Genomic DNA, 20,974 nt, shown 5'->3' on the forward strand with positions numbered 1-20,974 from the left:
CTTATATGTGAAACGGCTCCCATTGAAGGAGCCTGCATTTTTCATTCTTATGCCCGAGGGTTGGGCTAAGGTCTGAAGGGTCTGCCTGTCAATACCTGGTCATTGTGTCTGTGTCTTTCTTTATCTCCCATTCTGTTTGATCCCTTTTTTCTCATGTCCCGTCTCATTACATCACCCCACTCTTGCCCTGCGTCCTTCACCCAATTCCACCGTGTCACAGTAAACAGAAATGCTCACCCCGCTTGTGTCCCATGGAAACCAGGCACAGAGATCACAGCTTTAGTCGAATGCCAGTGAGCGAGACTGCAGACACATGGGGTTCTCCCTCTTTACTCAAAGTCAAAACCACCCCATACATTGATTACCAACTCGCACCAACTGAATGTGCTTTCCTGTAAAGGAAATGCATTTTACACACACATTGCTGGTCCCCTGCTTGCACAGATACGTTGCGGTTTGTGCGTTTGGTAAAAAGTCAGTGGAGAATAATGTCTTGAAAAGCTTTACTGGAATGTGTCTCCTTCCTGTATGGAGGCCAGCCATCCATACCTCTGACTGTGCCCATGTCTCATGCTTGCTGCCTCATTCCTTCCCCTCCCCTCCTGTTTTGCTGCTGGTTTTATGAGACCCCAAAAAGCTGGGTTCCCAGCAGCTGGTGTTTGCATGGGATGATCTGTGGCTAGGGCCTTTTTTCTCTATATTTTTAGGGAGATTTTCTTTCTCCTGTCTGCATATTGTTGTATTAAGTCCTTGATGATGGTGCTTTCTTAGAATTAAAAGGAACTCCTTTTGTGTAAGATCTTATAGGGTTACTTTCACGCCAAAGGTCAACTCAGAGGTGAATTTCTGATGAACTCCTGCCCCTCTGCAGAAAATGTGTCTTAAAAAACATCAGGATTTTTGATTTTGGCTAAAAACTGCATATTCATAATTACAAAACCAGTCAGAACAATTTTCACAATAGATACAAATATAGTTTGAATGGGATTTTTGGGCTGTACAACCCCCTTAATAAACTTTTCTCACATGAAGATTTTCACACTTTTCTCTTTAACTTAAACTCTTAATGTTCAAATATTCATAGAAAAACAAGTTCAGTATTATAGAATGAATACAAAGATCTGCTTACAATCGAAGATTTAGGTAAATATGGCAGGCTGAACACATTCTTTACAGGAGACAACACACAGGGGAGATTGATTGACAACAGCCAATCAGGACGCAGAACACAGTATGCTGTTTAAAGAAAAACACGCAACATAACACTAAAAAAACGTTAAGAGTGAAACCACGAGAGAGGACCCACGATATAGTGAGGGACCTCTGTATACAAGTTGCACAGACTTGCATCTTCAGTAACACAGCTACAACAGATTTTGTAAACACCAGTTTGAGTACAATACATGTTTGAGATGGTTGGTAAAAAAGTTGTCTTTACTCTCGATCAATTTGACTGAATAGATTTTATCACCAAAAAATAAAGATCCAACCTGACAAAATGTAAAGTTTAGTTTAAAATATTTCTCCTCAATATGCCCACTGCATCACTTCTACAGCAGAAATAATCTTTATAATTATTTATAATTAATTTTATTTCAACTGATATACAGGTTCAGATATACTGATATACTCTCAATCACGCTTCTAACACATATGTGTGCATTTGAAAAATGTAACACTAGTTCTCTAATTTGCAGAGTTGAACTGTCACCACTGAGTGCAGCTACAGGGAGATTGGCCCCTGAGATTATATCCTTTAACAAATTCTTCAAAGCTCAAGTCCACTGTAATCTAATGCTTTCAAGTCACCCATCCATTACTGACTTCTTTTCCCTTCCTTCCCATTTCTCTTTTGACTGTGTTGAAGTCGAGCAGTGATGACTCCATTGGGGGTAGGTATAGGTCTAATGACTATCCCTACATTGTGACTTATTGCCTTGATTAATATATTATCATAAAACCTCATGAAGGACCAATGAGCAAATGAAAAAGTAATAATTTTTACTCCTCAATAGTTTGGAGAGCATACTCTGTATAACTACATATGAGGAAATATCCTTAATAAAACCATAGAAAATGTGTATTTGTTTCAAAACTTTGCATGTTAACATTTGGAAGTTGTAGTAAAAAGCGATTTGGTCCCAGAATGTTGAGACTCCAGAGAGAAAGAGGGTAGAGGGGAAATGATGGTCGTTTCTTCTTGCTTCTTTTAATTGGTGTGCAGGGAGAGAACCTGGAGTTATAGTGAGACTGAGATCTGTGGTAATTAAAATAGAAGGGCGAAGCCAGACATTTGAGATGCACAGAGATGTTTGCTACATGACATGGCTTGGGAGAGCACTACCTGGCAAAAGGGAGCACCTTACGGCGAAGTAGAGTTTTAGTTTGTGAAATGTTGGATTTTCATTAGATAAAATACTCAAAAATTTACATACATCTGTATATACCATTGACTATACATGTAAACTTGACAAAGTGACCCTTCCCCCCTTGCGTTCCAAATAGGAAGTACTTACTGGTCCCAAGAAAATGAAATCTCATTGACTTCTATAGATAAATACATTGCTATTATAGTTATTTTATTTGTCAGAATAACAATTTTTGCACTAGCTTTTTTGCTAATCCTATGGCTAAACATATGTTTCCTGTCGTGCCAGTTATTCAAGTTATAAACTGACCTATCAGATATCTCAAAAGCTAGGTGGCCTCGCGTTGAACGTTTGAAATGTTTGATAGATTCTCCCGAGGCTGCTTTCAGATGAAGGGGTGTGGCCTTCTAACATGCTCACTACTGATTAGATAAAGTGTGTACCAGACTGAGACCAAAATGGCAACAGACATATTGCTGGAAAAACAACAATTTTTTTTCGGTGACATCTCACTCGCTTAGTCCATTTCTCTATATATATGGCATAGACTCAATTTTTCCTAGTCATGGGTCACCTATCCTGTGCATTATCAGACCATTTGCAAAGTTCTCTAATTGTTCATTTTACTGATGCCTACTTCTAATAGAAGTAATAAAAGAAACAGTGGAACTTAATTCGCCAGTAATATACAGTAATACGTTAAGATAGTTTATTATTTTAATTTAGAAACTATTTAGCATACTTTCCAATGAGGTACGAAGACATTTTAAGGTGTTTTAATGGCCAAGTTTAGTATTACAGTGTGCTAGTCGCTGGTCAAGAATTTATCATACTTCATTAACTGTCACAAACGAGCAGACAGCTGGTTCCACTTGCCGCAGGTTTATTAATTCAGACAGTAATGAACCACAGCTAAAAGTCCACAAAGCTAGATCAGGGTCAGACAAGCAGGTCAATCACGAGCATGGGAGCATCAAAGAAGAGACTAAAGTTGTCAGGGTCCAGGCGAGGGTCAAGGCAGGCGGCAAGCAATCAAAGATGAAGCAGTGTCAGAAAACAGAAGATCTGGTCCGTAATGAAATGCTCGGTAATGCAGGCTGAGTGGCACAAACAATAATTCGCACTGAGTGAGGCTCTGTGCAGTTTTGAAGTGTCCTGTGGGTGATTGGCAAACGAGTGATAGCTGAGCGGCATTTGGGAAGTGTGTGCTGGGTTTGCTGGGAGATGTAGTGTACTCTGGAGACGGCTCCCGCCGGTGACCAGACGGAGAGACAGAGCTCTGAATCCTGACAGTAACATGTTTAAAAAAATGTTTTAATTTAACCTCGACTTTTTCTTTAATCTTTTTTTTTGCTTTGATTTCCATTTTCACAAATGTTTCCTTTTAGAACCTTTTGTGCCACCAGCTTGATCTATTCTTGACAGAGCTGTGCGTACTGTTCTGTTTTGGACCAAAAAAATAATTTAGTCCATACCTGCTTAATCCTTTTTGAGGGTCACTGGAGCCCATCCTTGCTACTATTTGCAGAACGACAAATCTAAATATTTTGTTGATAAATATAACTGTTAAAAAACAAAAATTCAGAATAGTATCCTAAATTAGAAATTGATGATGCAGATTAGCACAGTATCTATGAAAAGCTAAAACCCTATGAATCTTCACTTAGGTTGGACTCTTTCTAGAAATGAACTATAGAAGTTTTTTTCAAAAAAGAAAAAAATATTGTCCTTTTTACTATAATAACAGAAAATCTGACATTCTTCTGGCTTTTTAGTTCTAATTGTTCAGCTCATGGGAGTAAAATTTTAAATTAACCAGGATAAGGTGTAAACTATTAAAACACAGCCCAAATTCTGAGCTTTTGTACTCGCACTAAAGTGTTTTATCAGTTTCAGATGCTTTAAATGGACATTCAAAGCTAAAAACAATCCAGTGTTTCACGATCAGGTAATGGAGTTGATATTGTTAGTTGGGAGCGTTGGGACGAAGGCGAGGGAACACGGTAGAAATCATGTGGGTGAGGGTCCCCACAAAAACAGGACTCAAAACCTGTGAGCGTGTAGTTTTAAGAATGTGCGTATCTTCTGCCACCAGCAGCTCACACAGACAGACAGCGGGCATGCGTGTGCATTATATGTCTCTCGAATATCAATGAACCATATACTTACACACACACACTCTCTCAGTGACACACACACACTGTAACACACCGGGGCCTCTGAGGTCAGGGAGGGAGTCAATCATCTAAACAGCTGCGACAACACAATCTGAAAAAAATAGTGCAAGTGTGGATATCTTCTCTGTGTGTGTGGATGCATCTTTATGCTTTTGTTCATGTGTGTGTGTGTACACTGTGAGCAGGGGGCCGGCAGCTGTCAGGGGCTAGGAGCAGCAGGCACTAATGAAGCAGATGAATAGTGCAAAAACTCCCAAATACAAACAGGACAGTTGACATTTTTCATCTGTCAAAAGCAGAAGATGCATGAAAATACGAGGGGGTCTTGTTTAACCCTTTGCCTCCTGGTGTCTGTAGCTGCCTGGTTTCTTCTTTTTTGCTGTGTTTCTGTCTCACTCCTTTTTTCCCCTCCTGCTTATTAAATTGTGGACGTTTGGTCGCAGAAAGGTGTGTTTCCACTTGGTTTTCTCCAAGATGCTCTAATAGTCTTTGATATCAAGAAGAAAAATCTGTATTTCCTGTCCATCCATCCATGGGAGGTGATTAGATTCCAAAGGTGTAAAAAAATAGCACAGAAATTCATCCGAAGCTTCCATTTTTTTTCTCAGCAAGTTACATTGTCATACGTTGCAAAAAAATGGCTAAATTAGTGAGTGATTTATTTGGAAGAGTCGTATTTAATCTCAATCCATTTCAAATAGGACACCAAGCTCACATCTGGCTGCAATAAATGAAGGCCTGTCATTGATTTTACCAAAACAGATATGAACTGATGGATTGAAAGGTGTTCTTTTTAATACATTTTTAAAATTAAAAATCATAAATGAAGAAGTTCTACCAACCTGAAATGTCTCATTTTTTATTATTAAACAAATCTATTTCAAAAGGTTAATTTCTACACACCTGTATTCCAACCTGAAAAAAGCAGTCTGTGTGCATTCGTCTCAATATAAAACTGTTTTCCAGCTTTACTTCAAAGATTACCCCATGCTATTTTTTCCAAATACTCTAGAATTGAATTTGAAATCTAAAACCAAAGATATGAAGCTTTGTTTCCGAGATAAGTGTATCACTGCTGACACACACAAGAACACAGCATTTCCAAACACCTCTCATCACTGTCAGCCACCCGCTGTGCCAGCCTCAGCAACAATGCTTGGAAGAGATGGGAGGAAGATAGATGGAGATATTATCTCCTAATGCAGCTCTGTAGTGTTGTGGAGCGTGCGATAAGGTGTCAGTTTGATTGAAAATATCAAAAAGTGCATGATGGTAAATAACGTCCAGATGAGGATTGACCCAGAGCGATTCTACTGCCATTATATTAACTAAAAACAGAAAATTGTGACACAACAAGCTGGACAAAATATCCATTCTTAGGATGGCTTCACACATTAACCCTTGTGCTATCCTAGCCATGTTTACAGCAAAAGTGGGGTCATCTGGACCCCACAAGACAGCGCGCTGAACTTTTTTTTTCTCAAGGATTTTATATCTTCACTGGTGTCCGTGGCAGTTATAAAATTCTGTCTATGTTTGTCATGGGAGGGATCACAAATCAATATCTGGGTGGGGTCATCTGGACCCCATAAGAGAAGATTTAAAAAATGCACTTTAATCTGACTTTTTCTCTATTTTTTTTATGTTTTTTAATGTATTATTTTCTAGTAAGATTATTGCATTTAGGTAGTTTAAGCTTAATTTAATGGAAGTTGCCCTTATTGTTATTGTGTGTTGTAAAAACCCATCATAAAAGACCCATCACAACAATCTCCCTTTTGTTCTGTAAAACATGTCTATATACAACTAATATTAATTCTACACAATAAAAACAAATGAAAGTATTGGCATTGTATATGCTTTCTATGAATATTTGAACTTTAGGAGTTTTAACAGAAGAGAAAAGTGTGAAAATCTCAATTTCTATTTGAGAAAAAGTGTATCAATTGCTTAGGTGGCGATTCGATTCACGAATCAAGCTCAACGATTCACAAATCGAACCCCGATTCTTACTTTTTAATATAATGTTTGTCGCTATGTGTATGTCTTTTTACTGAATGAACGAAAATTGAAATTATTGCAATGTCGAACCTTAAAGACTCATCAGATGTATAAACTGTGAAGAAAACAAAACAAATTTTGAACAATGAAAGCTTATTTTCCTAGTGATCCCTTCCGGAATTATAATTTGATTAGATTTTATTTGACATGTTGATGATTGGATTCATAATTCACTATATCTTGATTAAAAAATCGATTCAAACTTCCACCATAACCATATTTTTATGTTATAAACGCAGTTTTCTCATTACAAATGGTTTATGTTGGACTTTTAAGAATAAACATTGAAATGTTTACATCAAAAAACAATTGTAAAAAACCTGAGTGCAATGGTCTAAAAGAGGAAAGAATTTAATCAATTTAATCAATAATTTCATTTTCCAAGTTAGATATTGTTCATTCTTCTGCTAAACCTTCATATTTTTTATTAAATGTCATGTGAGAGGCCCCATTAAAAAAAAGTTTGACTTTTTTTGTCCTTTAAAACTGCCTCAGGATAAAGAGCAGAAGCTTCACTCAGCAAAAATATCTTTAAACTCATTTATCTGTGAATTTCTCAGTGAATTATCTTCATACTAATCAAATTTAGAAAAAGGATGATGGGTAGGTACAGTATTTGGTTATTTTAGCAAAGCCGGAGTGCATCTGTGCAGTTTTTCCACATCATAGGAGGGGAATCCCTCGTCTTGACCTCAGGAAACAAGTCTTTCCTAATTTTCCATTTCTCAAATGACAGAAGAGGATTTTTGACTTTTTGATTTGATTTCTGGAAAACAGTTTTGTTGATGCTCAGCTCAAAATTCCCTTCTCCTGGATCCTTTAACCCTTCTCCTTCAGCGACACTATTCTATCCTCAACCACATACTTTCTCTTCATTTTATTCAAGTTTTTCTGTTTGGAAAATTGTTGGTAAGCGGGAGCCACAAGCTTAAAAAATGTTTGGAATGGTTATTTAATCATACTTTTTTCCACTTGAAAGCACAAGGTGGGGATTTGGCATAAATGCAGAACTTAAAATATACTGATTTTTTTTTTGTCTTTATTTACCCCTCAAAGAAAAATATGTATTGAAGACCTTAAGAGCAGTGAACTGTGCAGACGCTGCTTTCAACAGACCACTGCTGTGTCCTCTGTGTACCACCTGTTGAGAGCTAGATTGGGAGTTTTTTTTCCTGCTCTTCGTCTCACACCCACTTCTCTTTTTCTTGTTTCTTCTCATGTTTGTGCTTCAGATGGCTGCCTTACAGAGTCCCTTCTACGGGGATAAGATGAACTTGTACTCCCTTTGCACGAAGATTCAACAGTGCGACTACCCCCCTCTTCCCTCAGATCATTACTCACAAGAGGTAAGTATTAACAACAACGCTATTGTTCACCTAATATTTCAATGCCTTCAAACGTAGACCTGTTTATGAATTCAGCAGAAGCCCTAATAGTTCTGACTCCTGTAGACTGAAAACATTTGACATTCCCTTAAGTGAAGTTCTATTTTAAGCGTAGGCACTCGGCTTTGTCTTTTTCAACCCAGTTCTCTGATTATTATTTGTCTTAAGCTATTTTTATGAATCTTTATGAACTCAGACTGTCTGTTCTGTGCTACAGGAACAATTTATGATGCTACAATATAAATATTTTTTTTGTTTTTCGTTTGAACTTTTCAAATGTGTAATCTAAAGCATGTGGTCATGCTTTAGAGTGGCCTAACGCAAAATGACTGGTGTCATGTTTCCACAAATCAACGCTAAATCACGCGATTGTATGAGGACTTTTCCAGTCACAGTAATACAGTGAGACTGCGGTAAAGTAGAGCCCTGTTGCTGATTACTAATGACGTGTCTTTCAGTCTGTTCACATTTCTGTTTGCATGTCACTTTTTGCATGGGATGCCACTTTTTGTTTGTCCGTTTCTCCTAAATGAGCTTAGCCAAGTCCTCTTGGATGCAAAAGCTCTGATAATGACTACGTACATGAACAGATGTTCTACAGAAGGCCTTGTTAGGACGTTTACCTAGTTACATACACATCAAGCTGTTGCTTTTTCTTTAGTCTTTGTCCTTTTGCTTTATTACCTAATTCCTCAAATACATAATTTTGAATAAATTTTACGCTTTTGCAGGCACCACAAGTAAAAAAGCATCCAATTTGAAGAAGTTTCGCCTTTTCTCCCTGAAATAAAATGGATAAGGAGTAATTTAAATGTTTTTTGGAGGAAATCTTAATCATTCCGTAGATTAAGAGAAATAATTGTAAAAATTAAAAGAATTTTGTTAAGTCAATTTCAGCATATTTGCTTTGCTAAAGAAGCACCTTGTGCTTTTTTAAATTCCAAAATAATAGATATTTGCTGTATTATGCTTAAAAAAAACAAAGTTCTGTCAGCATCAGTCTTTAAATATTTAACAAACTGACCTTTTTTCATTTTAAATTACATGAATTTGATCAGTGTAACCCTTTTTTCTTCATTGATGTCTTGTAAATAGGTGAAGTTATGTCCAATAAGTATTTTTGTCCATCCAGTGCCCAGTCCACAAGGAATTTTGGTTAAATTTGGATCAAATTTCAAATGTTTAGGCCATAGTATAATAGTTGCTGCAAAAAGAGATGCATGCTTTCACTGAGCAATCAAAAAGTTTACTGAGAGGATTTCGAAAGAGCTACTCTTGTATGAGATCTTCTAATCACATAGAAAGTCTGGCAAAAAAGAAGGAAAAAAAAAAAGACGTCCATTTTATTACTCTGCTGTTTAGTTCATTAGGCTGATAAAAGCAAACTTTGGAGGCATTTCAAGCACTTGCAACAAAAACTGTACAAGTGTGTATTTGTAAGAAGAGCTCTGGTTCTACACACACCATGCTGAGTTTAAGCGTTACCCGACATGTCACCCCCATCGAGGAGAAAGGAAGACAAAGCGAAGAAGAGCAGGAATGATAGAGCGAGAGACGGGGCAATGGAGAGATGGAGATGAGGGGGGTGCCTGCAGCGCCTGTCTGGATGTAAACAATGCTCCTGAAGGATCGGCAGCAAACTGTCAGCTGCTCATCTTTGTTGTGTCATTTAACAATCTCAGTTTATGCCCCCCCCCACCCTCAATCTTATTTTGCTGTCTTCCACCCTCCTCCACCTGACACCCCCCCAACTCCACTTGCCATGCAAAGACGTGCATGAATATTTTACATATCTGCATCGCCTAACTCCCCCCCCCTCCTCCTCCATTCTGTGCCACTAATTCTCAGACCGTCTGAATTTGCATCTTTTTCCCAGTTTCCGCCACACACACACACACACATACTCGCAGAGATGCACAATGGCTGATGAGACGCCGGTGCCACGCAACAGCGGACAGGAAGTTGGCAGACAGTTACCATAGCGACTTTGTGGAGATGTTTTTTGTGTGTGTGTGTGTGTCTGCATCTTTTATTATCCTTTTTCTAATGATGGCAGTGGCAGTTAAGCCTGCAAGCCTGTCTATCTGTTCAAGTCAGCTGATTCACTCGGCTTCAAATGTGAGTGGCGTCTCTGGATGGCAGTAGAGGGGCAGCGAAGGGAGTGCTGGGTTTGACTTGGAAGCAGATTCAGCAGACCAGGATGAAGATCCTGCTTACCTGTTGCTTTGTTTACATCATAAATCAAGCCCACAAAAATCAGCTCCTGTTTATTTTAGAAGAGTTTCCTGCACTATTTTAATTATGATTATTCAATTTTTAGCCAAAATCAAAAAACCTGTTTCCATTTCAGGGACAAAGTTTCTTTCATTGGAATTTTGCCTCTGTGTTCAATTCAAATATCAATAAATAAATTCAAATATCTTAAACACCCTCTTCGATGAAAATCACGTTTTAGGTGTTTTTAACAAATTCTTGTAGCATTTTTGTCATGATGGAGGACAAAAATAACACAGTTTAAGATCAAAACTACGTTTCTGAGTATTAGTGTATTTAAGTCGTGTTGAATCAGGAGCAAATAAAAACCAGTGGTTTAAAAAAAACTCAGGTTTATGATGAAACAACTGCTAAAGTCTCCTTTCTGAAGCATCCACTTCAGACAAATAGATCCTTAATTTTCATCATCTGAGCTGCCATCTAACTCAAAACTGTTGTCACGATATTGCTCCCCCTCCCCTTTTTTGCAATGTTATAAGCTAGCAGGAGAGCGTAAACAAAGGGTTGATGGGAAATTAGCGAAAGGCTGACTTCCATGCAAACACTGAACTGAGAGGCAAGTTTCTAATGAGCTCATGCTCTTCTACATAAAATATTTTGTTTCTAAGACGACACAGGAGTTTTGATTCTGGCAAAAAACTACATAATCATAACTAAAAACCCCTGGGAATTATTTTACAATCAAAAAAAGTATAGTTGGAGTGGAACTTTAATCATAAAAATGTCACAAGAACATGTTAAAGACTAAAACGTTATTTTCATCAAAGTGGGTCTTTAAAATCCCTTAAAGTGTTTTTATATTTAACCATAAACTGTATGTTTTCTTATATCCTTCCCTCCTCCATCTCCCCCTCCAGCTCAGGGACTTGGTAGACACGTGCATCAACCCGGATCCCGAGAAGAGGCCGGACATCACTTACGTGTACGACATTGCCAAAAAAATGCGGAACATGACGCAGGGCAGATAAGCCCCGAGTTACACACACTATGCCTCGCAGAACTCCTTCCTTCTTTTTCCCTTCATGCTTTTCATGCTGGACTTGTAACACATCTGTCAGCTTTTGTATAAGGGTTTACACTTTGGTTGTTTGTGACAGTACATGTATTAGAAGTTTATTGTTAAGACTATTAAACAAAAAAAAGACTGACACTAGGGCTGCACATCAAAATTCAGCTGTTCAGATATTTGTCGGTATAACAGAAATATTACTTGTTTTTCTTTTATTTCCTGCAAACGTACACAGTCTCAGCTGATGCAGCCTGGTGTCCACCTCACTCACAGCGATGTGTTCATGTTCGTTTACCTATCCGGAGATTCGGAACACCTTATAACTTTAGTTTGTAAAATAGCTTTTCACTTCATCAACACTATAGTTGTATAAATGAAGCCATTTTCTTCCTTGCGTCCAAGAAAAACCATTTCCGAAGACTTTGTTTCTTTACCATGAAATGAAGCCTTTTCTGATGCTGATTGAATTTGATTTTGCAAACCTGAACTGCAGTGAAATGTGTATAATTAGGATTTAATAATAAAATAAAAAGGTGAAATGGGGCACAGCAGAAGAAGGAGGTTACACTCCATCAGAACTAATCTGATAGAAGGGCCAGGTCATGAGGTTGAGCACTTAGTAACTCAACTTTCAGTGAGGAAGTCGTTTATTGTACGTCCATTATTGAGACAGTTAGAGATAACTGTCAGCACTCCTCTGTGTGGTTTTTAAAAGCATTTACTGACAGATGGCTCTCATCCTCCAGAATTTAGAACTTTTTTTTCTACAATTGGAAGGTAAATTAACAGTTTAATGTATATTTTTTCTGTTGAAGAATTAGCCCTATCAGCGTTGGTTTCGTATTTCTGTCAGTATCAACATTCAAACAGCCTCCTTTTTTTATTTTTAGAATATGCTTTACTGTAAATGCTTGTTTTGTCCTTTTAACCGTCCATTATTCAGCAGCTTTTAAAATAAAAATTATTTCAATTTTAAAATACGACCAATAGTCGGTAGAAGTTTTACTAATAAATGTGGCCTTGTTTACTACTTTTGTGAAACAGCAGAAAAATTAACAAAAAGAAAAAAGCTACAACTGGAGTAGCAGTATTTTAGACAAAAAGAAGTGTTCCACTTTTCACTCTGGTATTGGAGGGTGATGGGGTCTAATGAATGTATTAGAGAAGAAAGGGTCTTTGGAGGACAGTGAGCAGACGTGTTTTAGGGAGAACATGTACGTCTGACAGCCCGTAGATGGAGACTCTGCAACGAAGAGGCAGTTCGATGTGTTTAGTGTTTACCTTTCTTCTGTCACCAACATGTCTCCTCCTCAGCTTAAGCTTCGCAAACTGCTGTAACAAAGCACAAGGTGTCTTGGGGTGTTGGCGAAAAGAAATTATGGGAGAGCATAGAAACAAATTTAGGAGACTATTTTTGTAGTTTGATATGTACGACGTAGTATTAGGGTCACCATAACAGTCAACAATAAATAAGTAAATGAGAATAAAATTGTAAAATTATGAAAATAGGCTAAATTGTATAAGAATAATTTATAATTTAAAAGATAAATAATTAAAGGGCTATACTTAAGCCAAATGCATTAGAACTATTATATGGCATAACCATAAATTATTGCATTGATGGATTTAGTCAACAAGTAATCTGGATGGAGCAACTTTATCTTTGAAAAAGTTTTTACTTATAATTTTACAAGTCTATTCTTGTAGATTTCTCCTCATACTTTTACAATTTTATTAACGTATATTAATTTTGTTTACTTATTTTTATGGTGACCCTAATACTCTGTCGTATTACATTCTGAATCCATCTTGCTTTAAACTATATCAGGTGATGATGGATCTTTTCTTTGTGTTTTGCCATTTGTGCCTGGAGTTGTACCACAAAAGCCTAGCCAAGGACCCCCTCTGAAACCAGAATTATATGCAAGTAATATTCTTTTAATTGTGCATGTCTAATAGAAAATAAGCAACCAAAAGAAAAAAGGGGAAAAACAAGCCATTTTATGGAAAATGTGTTGTAGTAAAAGAAGAAAAAGAAACATCTAATGATGGTTTGGTGACCTTTTGTTTGTAAGAAAAGAGGATTGATAGTGAATCCAGTGAAAGGGTTTACACCAGGGCGCCATTAATGACCTCTGGACTATCAGGCATGCTGGATATAACGCCGGGTTCACACCACACGCGGAAGTGAGCGGAGTCCGCACGATATCTGCTTCACCTCCAGTTCACACCAGGCATGTATTTCTCCGTGACAGTCGACAGGCGCTTCTGCTTTTTTTTTTTTTGCCATCATGGGTAAGGACATTACCTTAAAAATATGACACCATGTTCCTGTTACCAAGAAGTTACCACAGCCTCCCAACACTTGTCCTTTTCCATGCTGTCCTTGTAGAACGTGGTGGGGGTCGTATGAATCCCTGTACTTCTCCACTTCTACAATTCATTTGATGTTGTCCATCTGGACTTGTCGCCAAATGCTCTCTGCCTTTTCCCACCACGTTGTATGCGTCTGTTTGTTTTCAATCTCTAATCTGTTTAGATACAAAAATATGATCGCTGTATTTTATTGTGGAAAAATTGGTTATATTTTCAAAAATTGACCGGATTTTCCGTGTGTCCTGGTGTAACTTCCTGCCAAAATTGACACGAATAACTCCCAAACGGTAAAACGATGGCTGCACGGCACTTGACATCTGGTGTGAACAACACTATAGATTGACAAGGGCACTGAATGGAAGCGGCCTCCGTTCCGCGTGCGCTGTGAACCCGCCATAACAAGCATGTTAAACAAAGTAAAACATTTGAAATACTTTTTTTGGTCTAGTAGTCTTTTAACAGAGAAAACCCTGTCAAATTTTTATGGAACCTTCAAGACGCTCTATATATGATGTTTTTTTTCTTTCCAATATGTATAATAAACTCAATTATACCCGAAACATGCAAGAAAATAATGTGTTTAACAGTAGTCTGCAGATTTACAGCATATAAAGCGCTTTGATGTTTTTATTTGCTTATTTTTTCTTTCTTTTTTTACATCACTGAAATTGTTTATTTTATTTCAGTGTTTCTTTCGCTTTCTGTGATTTAGGTCATGGTTCTGATGATGGTCTCTCAGTGCTCTCATGTTTAAGAGCATCCGAAAACACACATTTCAGTGTCATGTTGAACATGTCTGGGAACTGTTGCTTTAAAGCACTTTTTAGATTTTAGAAATAATGTTGTGATTTGGTACAGGAGTGAAAAAATGGTAAAGTAGATTAAAAACAAACTATTTTGTATTTTGGCACATTTTGGGGGAAATAAAAGCACCTAAATGCATTTACAGAACCAAAGAACCATATTTAGTTAGAAAAGAAAAGCTAGACAGAACGTTTGTTTACATGAAAAAGTGGAGATTTGTATTATTATTTGAATCTTTACAAATGGGATGTTTTAATACTCGCAGAGCTGTGTCACTTTAAGTATTGGGTCACTTTTTTTCTTGATGATTTTGTGGGTCTGTATGTTCTATGTGACAGTGTCTGTACCAGCTGTTATACTTCTCTGCATGCCCTTGGAGATTGGTGTTAAAAAGTAAAAATATTAGCAGTTAATATTTATTGTCTTCGTGTCTTTAGTTTTTGTTTTTTTTCTGTTTTTTGTCAAATATAGATATTACACTCCCTGTATTCAAACTAAATCTAATAAAGCTTTTAAATTCCTTTGAGATGGAAGTATTTGAAGCTTTTATGCGCAAGTATTTGCTACTGTAAATAAGACACAACGAAAACTGTTTGTAAATCATAGAAAAGAGTTAAGTTTACAAACAGCCAGTTTAAATAGGTGTGATCAACACTATGGGTGTGTCTTGGAAAGAGAACGAGGTGGCACGATACATATCCCCATATATCCCAAGACTGTACAAGAACAATTACCTATTTTTAAAATGTATTTAATTTATTTTTAATATGACTTACAAAAAGGAGGCTCAGTGTGCTGCCAACTAGTGGTTTGGGTGGAAAACAAAGGTAAGACCCCGAAAGACGCTTATAAAGAATTAATTAAATATCGATACAAGTATCACCAAACGAAATATCATAATCGATTTTTCTAATAGACACAGTCGTAATTTCTATACCATGTAAGTCTAGGTAATATTCTGAGGACAACAAAATATTACTGCAAATGTAGTTTTAAGTTACCTTTTAAGGATTCACTTTGCCTTATTACATCAAAAACTAAAACCTTTTCAATCCAGATTTAACTCCTTTGAGAACATTCTTTTGCACAAGAGAGCTGAGTTTTAAATGTTAAGTTTGTTGCAGTGCAGCTCTGCAATTCAAAAGTATGTTTAAAAATAAATGAGAACTTGATTCAAATTTTGGATTGGATCCTTTCAGCCACAGGGCAATACAAGAGTTCAAAAACTTTTTTTTTTCCAAATCGATCCTGCGGTTTTAATTTAACCCATATAGAAAAAGTTAGAAACTTCAAAATGCAAGATGTACAGTCCATGAGTGAAAAGTTTCTGCCAAACTTTAAGTACAATTTCAGATGTACAGAAGCACCAACTTCTTCTAAAGTCAAGGTAAGTGAAGCTAAAATGAAGCAACTTAAAGAAAAAAGAATGGCTGCATTGTTGTTTTTTGCATGGCATTATAGATATGCAGAAATCCACTGCCATCAACATGTGGCCGCCCAGATGACACCCGCTTTAATGATGTCATCCCTGCCTGTCACTGAACCGCCACAGCACAAAATGCCCTAGTGGTCACTGACCGATGTTCATTTTTCATAGAAACATGATCTGGTCGCCGTGAAATTTTAACTTTTTTGTAAAACCTCTGCAGCGTGTGTGTAATATTACGAATGCCACTGCACGACCACCTGCTGAATTTGATAGAAAACGTACATATAGGTTGCCACACTGTGGCGTTTTGGGTTATCTGACTGTAGCCTAACCAAACCTGCCCAGACCTCTGTCTCCACAGAAACCTCCTTCAGTTTTTCTAAAGGGATCCGGGAGGGAAAACCTCACAAGAGACTGCCAGACTGGGGGCCAGCGGAGCTCGTTCGTTATGCCGGTAGACACAATGCTGCAGAGGGATGAGGAGGCAGTCTGCTTGAGCCTTCTAAATTTTATAATATTTGTCTTATTTTCATAAAAACAATAATAAAAGGTCTCCTAATTTGCTTTTTTTTCTCTCTCTATTTTCCCCTTGTCGGGTTAATATCTGGACCGTGAGCCTTCAAACTGCGTCACAGAGACACAGAAACACAGTGGAAGTGCCTGTCATACAGACTTTGCCTCCGGAGCAGATTGAAGCTCCTGTAACCGGGGGATTTTTTGAATGATCTCATGAACCCAGACACGGAGACGTTATTACCAATGTTTTGGTAGAACTCTTCCCAATAAAGAAAACTGATTTCTCAACATTATCTTCCATACATTGGAACTGAGATATACACAGACTGCTCCCTGTAGCGATCAGGCTAAAAACATTAGCTGGTAGCTCCTCCCACACGCACCTACGGCGTCAAGCTCAGGGACCTATTTTTGGAGCCGAATTTGACTCGTTGAACCAGGCGTCGGTGTGCGACGACCCGGGAACAAGACCGAGCTGTCTATGAACAAGTCCAATGCGGAAGCGTGTGTAATGGGGTACGTTTGATTTTTGGCTCGGGAACATTCAATTAATTCTCCTGATCATTGATGAGTAGACTACACAGAGGTACAACGGGACAAGAACAACAATACATGATTCATAAACTTCTTATCAATATTGTGATCGGTCAGTTGAAATACAATATAAGTTTATTTCAAGATAGAAAAAGTTAATGGTGACATGATGAAATAAAGCAGTAAATTATTTCAAAGAAAAAGTAAGCAAAAACAGGCAGAGAAAAATGAATTATATGTTTAAAATGAAGATCAAAGTGAGGATGAGGATGATCAGACCAAATCTGCTAAAGGAGAGGATGAAGAAGACAGGTGGCTTTTCTAACAATAACAAATCATAACAAAAAATCTACTTTCACCCCTGGTGAGACGTGAAATAAGTCTGAAGACAGATCTGTGCGTAAGAGGCGATTCGTGCATAATGTTAAAGATTTGTGTGTGATATTAGTTTCAAGCTGTTGTCATTTTAATTTGTGAATGTGTGCATGTATTTTTTTTTAATTTTATAATTTTTTACTTATACACAAAACGTATTATATGAGTAACAAATCAAGAATTAAGCACGCACAAATCCAAAGTTATGTCCAAAACTTAAATTACACATACACAAATGAAGAATATGCACGCACAAATAAACAATTGTAAAAACAATTTATATGTTTAATAAAAACCTGCAAAGTTGTGCTGAAAATAATCAGATCAAGACCACCAAAGATGAACCTCAATATAGTGAGAGAACTCTGTACTAAAGACTTAACTGTACTACAGAACTAAAAATGAAAGTATGTCTCATTATTGTTTAGAGACACAAAAAACATTATTGGTTAACTTGCACTAAGCTGGTTTCAGTTTTGCAACAAAGGAAAGCACAAACTCCAATGATAATCTAAAGAAATGTTTCTGTGGTGGAATATTTGTTGATCCGATGAAATGAAGAAATGTCAAACGTTTTCATGAAAGTTTATTAAACAGAGCAGAGAAAAGTACACGTTGGCGAGCATGGCGGAGAGGTCTGCAGAGCTCTGATCTGTGATGAAGGACGCTCACATTTTATACAGTCATATAATCAGCAGTTAATCGGAAGCTTCCAGACGGGAGCGTAAATGCCATATCTAATATGAACAAGATGTTCTAATGAAATCAAAATGTTTACACATTGTGCTCAGGGTGTTCTGACAATAAGAAAACAAGACTCAGAGGATGAGACATAATGAAATGTATAATTTCCATGACATTTCCAAAAAACAACCTGAAAAATGGAAGACAGGCAGAATTTTGATCCTTCTTCTCTTCCTTAACGTCTTCATGGCATTTTCAGATGAGGGACATTGGTATAAACTACAAAAATAACATAAAACATGAACACAAATTAGTGCATTTATGACACATTAAAAAGACATAATATTCTTTTGAAATTCACTCACTTGCTGTTGACTTGCACATCCTGTCTTCAGTTTCACCGCGACGTTGAATCCGAAAACTAAAAGATTTTTGGAAGAATGGTCAGAGATGTATTATTATGAATGTTGATTTGTTGTAAAGTTAAAAGTTTGCAGTAATTCATCTTTAGTGAAAATTTGTCTCATTCATTTATTTGCTTTTAAAAGTAAAAAAATATGCACAGATAATAAGTGTTGTTTATTTGAAGAACTTAACGTGCTTTATGAAGCTGATTGTCGCAATCAAGAAGATGAAGAAAATCTCAGCATCGATGCCGCCTAAAAAACAAAACAAAAGCATTTAAATTTAACACACTATGGAGAGAAGTTGGTGTTTGAGTGGATTTGTGTTAGTGTCCAAATCCGACCATTGTTGTCAGGATTCTCCCATCAGGCACCACATCTGACCACCAGAGGGAGCCCTCACCTGAGTACTGACCCTGCACTTCCTCTCCACTCTCAGCAGTCTCCCCCTCAGCCAGATCCCCTCAGCTGTTCCCAATCTACCTCATCACCACCAGTATATAATCCGCCTGCTGTCACCACCTCATTGCAAAGTCTTGTACTCCCTGGCATACATTTCTGAGCGTTTCTCCTTGTTTCTCCTCCTGGTTTGTGATCTCTGCCTGTCTACTCAGTTTCTTGCCTGCCTCGACCCACGCCTGGACCTTGACCTGCCTTTGCCTTGCCCCTCTCTTCTTGGTTGTTATTAAACCCGTTTGCAAATAGATCTAAACGCCTCTGCCTCTTCATCACAATTGTGAAGAAAATTAGACCCTAAATAACAACAGAATGCACACACTAAAATAAATAAATGTTAATAAATCTGCCTTTGTCTTTATTTTGGATTTATTGAATAAAAAATAAATTGAAACTCACTCCTTATGATGATGTTGTAGGAACCTGCTCAGAAATGTTGAAATGTTATAATGGCAACAAAGGAAGCAATAATATTTTTAACTTTCTTTTAAGACAAAAACATCGAGATTCTGTCACCAAAAGTAAAAGTTTTAGCAAAAGGAAAAAAAGAAAAAAATGATTAAACTTCAGCCGTTGCTCCCACTGAGCGGTGGGAGCACCATGATTCTCCAGGTAAAAGGTAAAAATGATCACCCACCTATTCCATATCCTCTAGGATGAAATACAGGGTCACCTTTAAAACAAAAGACACAAAAAAGTTAAGTTGTAGTTGCATGGAAGCAAGGAATTAATTATTTAATATATCAATCCAATAGAAGAGAGAAATACAAAACAAACATACAATTGTTGAAACCTCTACCGTAATTTTTGTATAGTCTATAAGATGTTTCTGTGCTTTCATTCTACTGTGATGAAGTAAACATCCACGTACCACAGTCAATGTTAAAGATGACAGGTGGAGTTCTGATAAAAACAAAGGTTTCATTCTTGATTTCTCCAGTGCAGTTGTAGTTAGTGTAGGTCTCCAGAACAGACGGATTCATTTGTTTTCCAAAATATCTGGTTTCTGCAGGAAAAAAAATATGTTTGCATTTTAATTAAACTTGGTCACATACAGAGAAAATAATTTATTTAAGAATGAATCACACAGAGAACAAAAACCTCTTGAACTAAAACTACATAATTTTAGATTAAAGATCATTAAAATAATTACTCTAGAGTCACAGTCTTCATTTATATTGTCTGCTCACCTGAACAGGTGTACTCTACTGTTAATCTTTTACAGTTTGGAGGTAACTTTGGCTCAATCTTTCCCGAACGTTTTGTTGGTTTGGGCTGATCTATCTCAGCTGGATCTATGAAATCTAGATTAGAAGAAAAAATGACATGAAAATAGATCAGATTTAAAAATAAAATCACTTCAAATATAATGAGATCTCTTTTTACATACCGATTGTGATGTCTTTGGTGATTTTAATTGTTTCACAGCTTTTTGAGTTGAAATCCACAGTGAAACTTGAGCAAAAGTCCTCCTCCTTCAGTTTATAACAGACAGATCCATCAGACATCTCAGTCTTATTTCTGTCTGGTGTTGACTGAGAATTGCTGATGTCCCAATCACTTTGGTAACAAACATGTCCAGGGCGGTGTTTGCTGACTTTAATGTCATCAGGAGCTGAAACACACAAATAGTTTCTCTGTGTTACACACATTGTGTCTTAATCATTTAAAGATGTAAAGATACACAGCAGAGCAATATAAAGTATTTGTACTCACCTGCAGATTCTGTGGTCACTGTATTTTCAGAATTCTGACAGGATATTTCTTTATCATTCCATTGAGCTTTGACAATGACTGTATAATCAGTACAGGGCTTCAGACCTGTGATGTTACAGGTCGAACTTTGATCACAGGACTGAAATGTGTAATTGTTTCCATCATTTACAGAAATGTTGTATTCATTGAAAATCCCATAATTCATCTGAAACTCGAGGCCAAACTTGATCTTTTTGACATTGTAGGAACCTGCACAGACATTTTTATGGCAACTTTAGTAATAATAAATGTTTTATTCAACTTATTTTAGGATCAATTGAACAAAAACATCCTGGAACCAAAATATAAATGTTTATTTTACATATAGAAAAGCAAAGTATAGCAAAAAAAAAAAAAAAAAAAATT

General features: G+C 37.0%; 1 protein-coding gene and 1 long non-coding RNA gene across 3 annotated transcripts in view; one reads left to right on the forward strand and one right to left on the reverse strand.

The window, feature by feature from the left end:
- nek7 (NIMA-related kinase 7) overlaps window positions 1-14,981 on the forward strand; it is a 57,631-nt gene extending 42,650 nt beyond the window's left edge. The window contains exons 8-9 of one of the 2 annotated variants that reach the window (XM_036211554.1): window positions 7,840-7,953; window positions 11,124-11,251. In XM_036211554.1, the coding sequence (XP_036067447.1) occupies window positions 7,840-7,953; window positions 11,124-11,234 (225 nt within the window). In that variant the 3' untranslated portion in view covers window positions 11,235-11,251. Of the gene's footprint in view, window positions 1-7,839; window positions 7,954-11,123 lie in introns of both variants that reach the window. The other variant, XM_024278881.2, reaches the window with a different exon arrangement.
- Window positions 14,982-19,138: 4,157 nt separating this feature from the next.
- On the reverse strand, window positions 19,139-20,608 carry LOC118598670. The gene is made up of 3 exons (XR_004947760.1): window positions 20,570-20,608; window positions 20,244-20,468; window positions 19,139-20,157 (listed from the first exon to the last, which is right to left on the reverse strand). It is a non-coding gene; the product is annotated as an uncharacterized LOC118598670 (long non-coding RNA).
- Window positions 20,609-20,974: the final 366 nt, after the last annotated feature.

This window comes from Oryzias melastigma, linkage group LG4 (genome assembly GCF_002922805.2).
Source record: "Oryzias melastigma strain HK-1 linkage group LG4, ASM292280v2, whole genome shotgun sequence".
Lineage (NCBI taxonomy): Eukaryota > Metazoa > Chordata > Actinopteri > Beloniformes > Adrianichthyidae > Oryzias > Oryzias melastigma.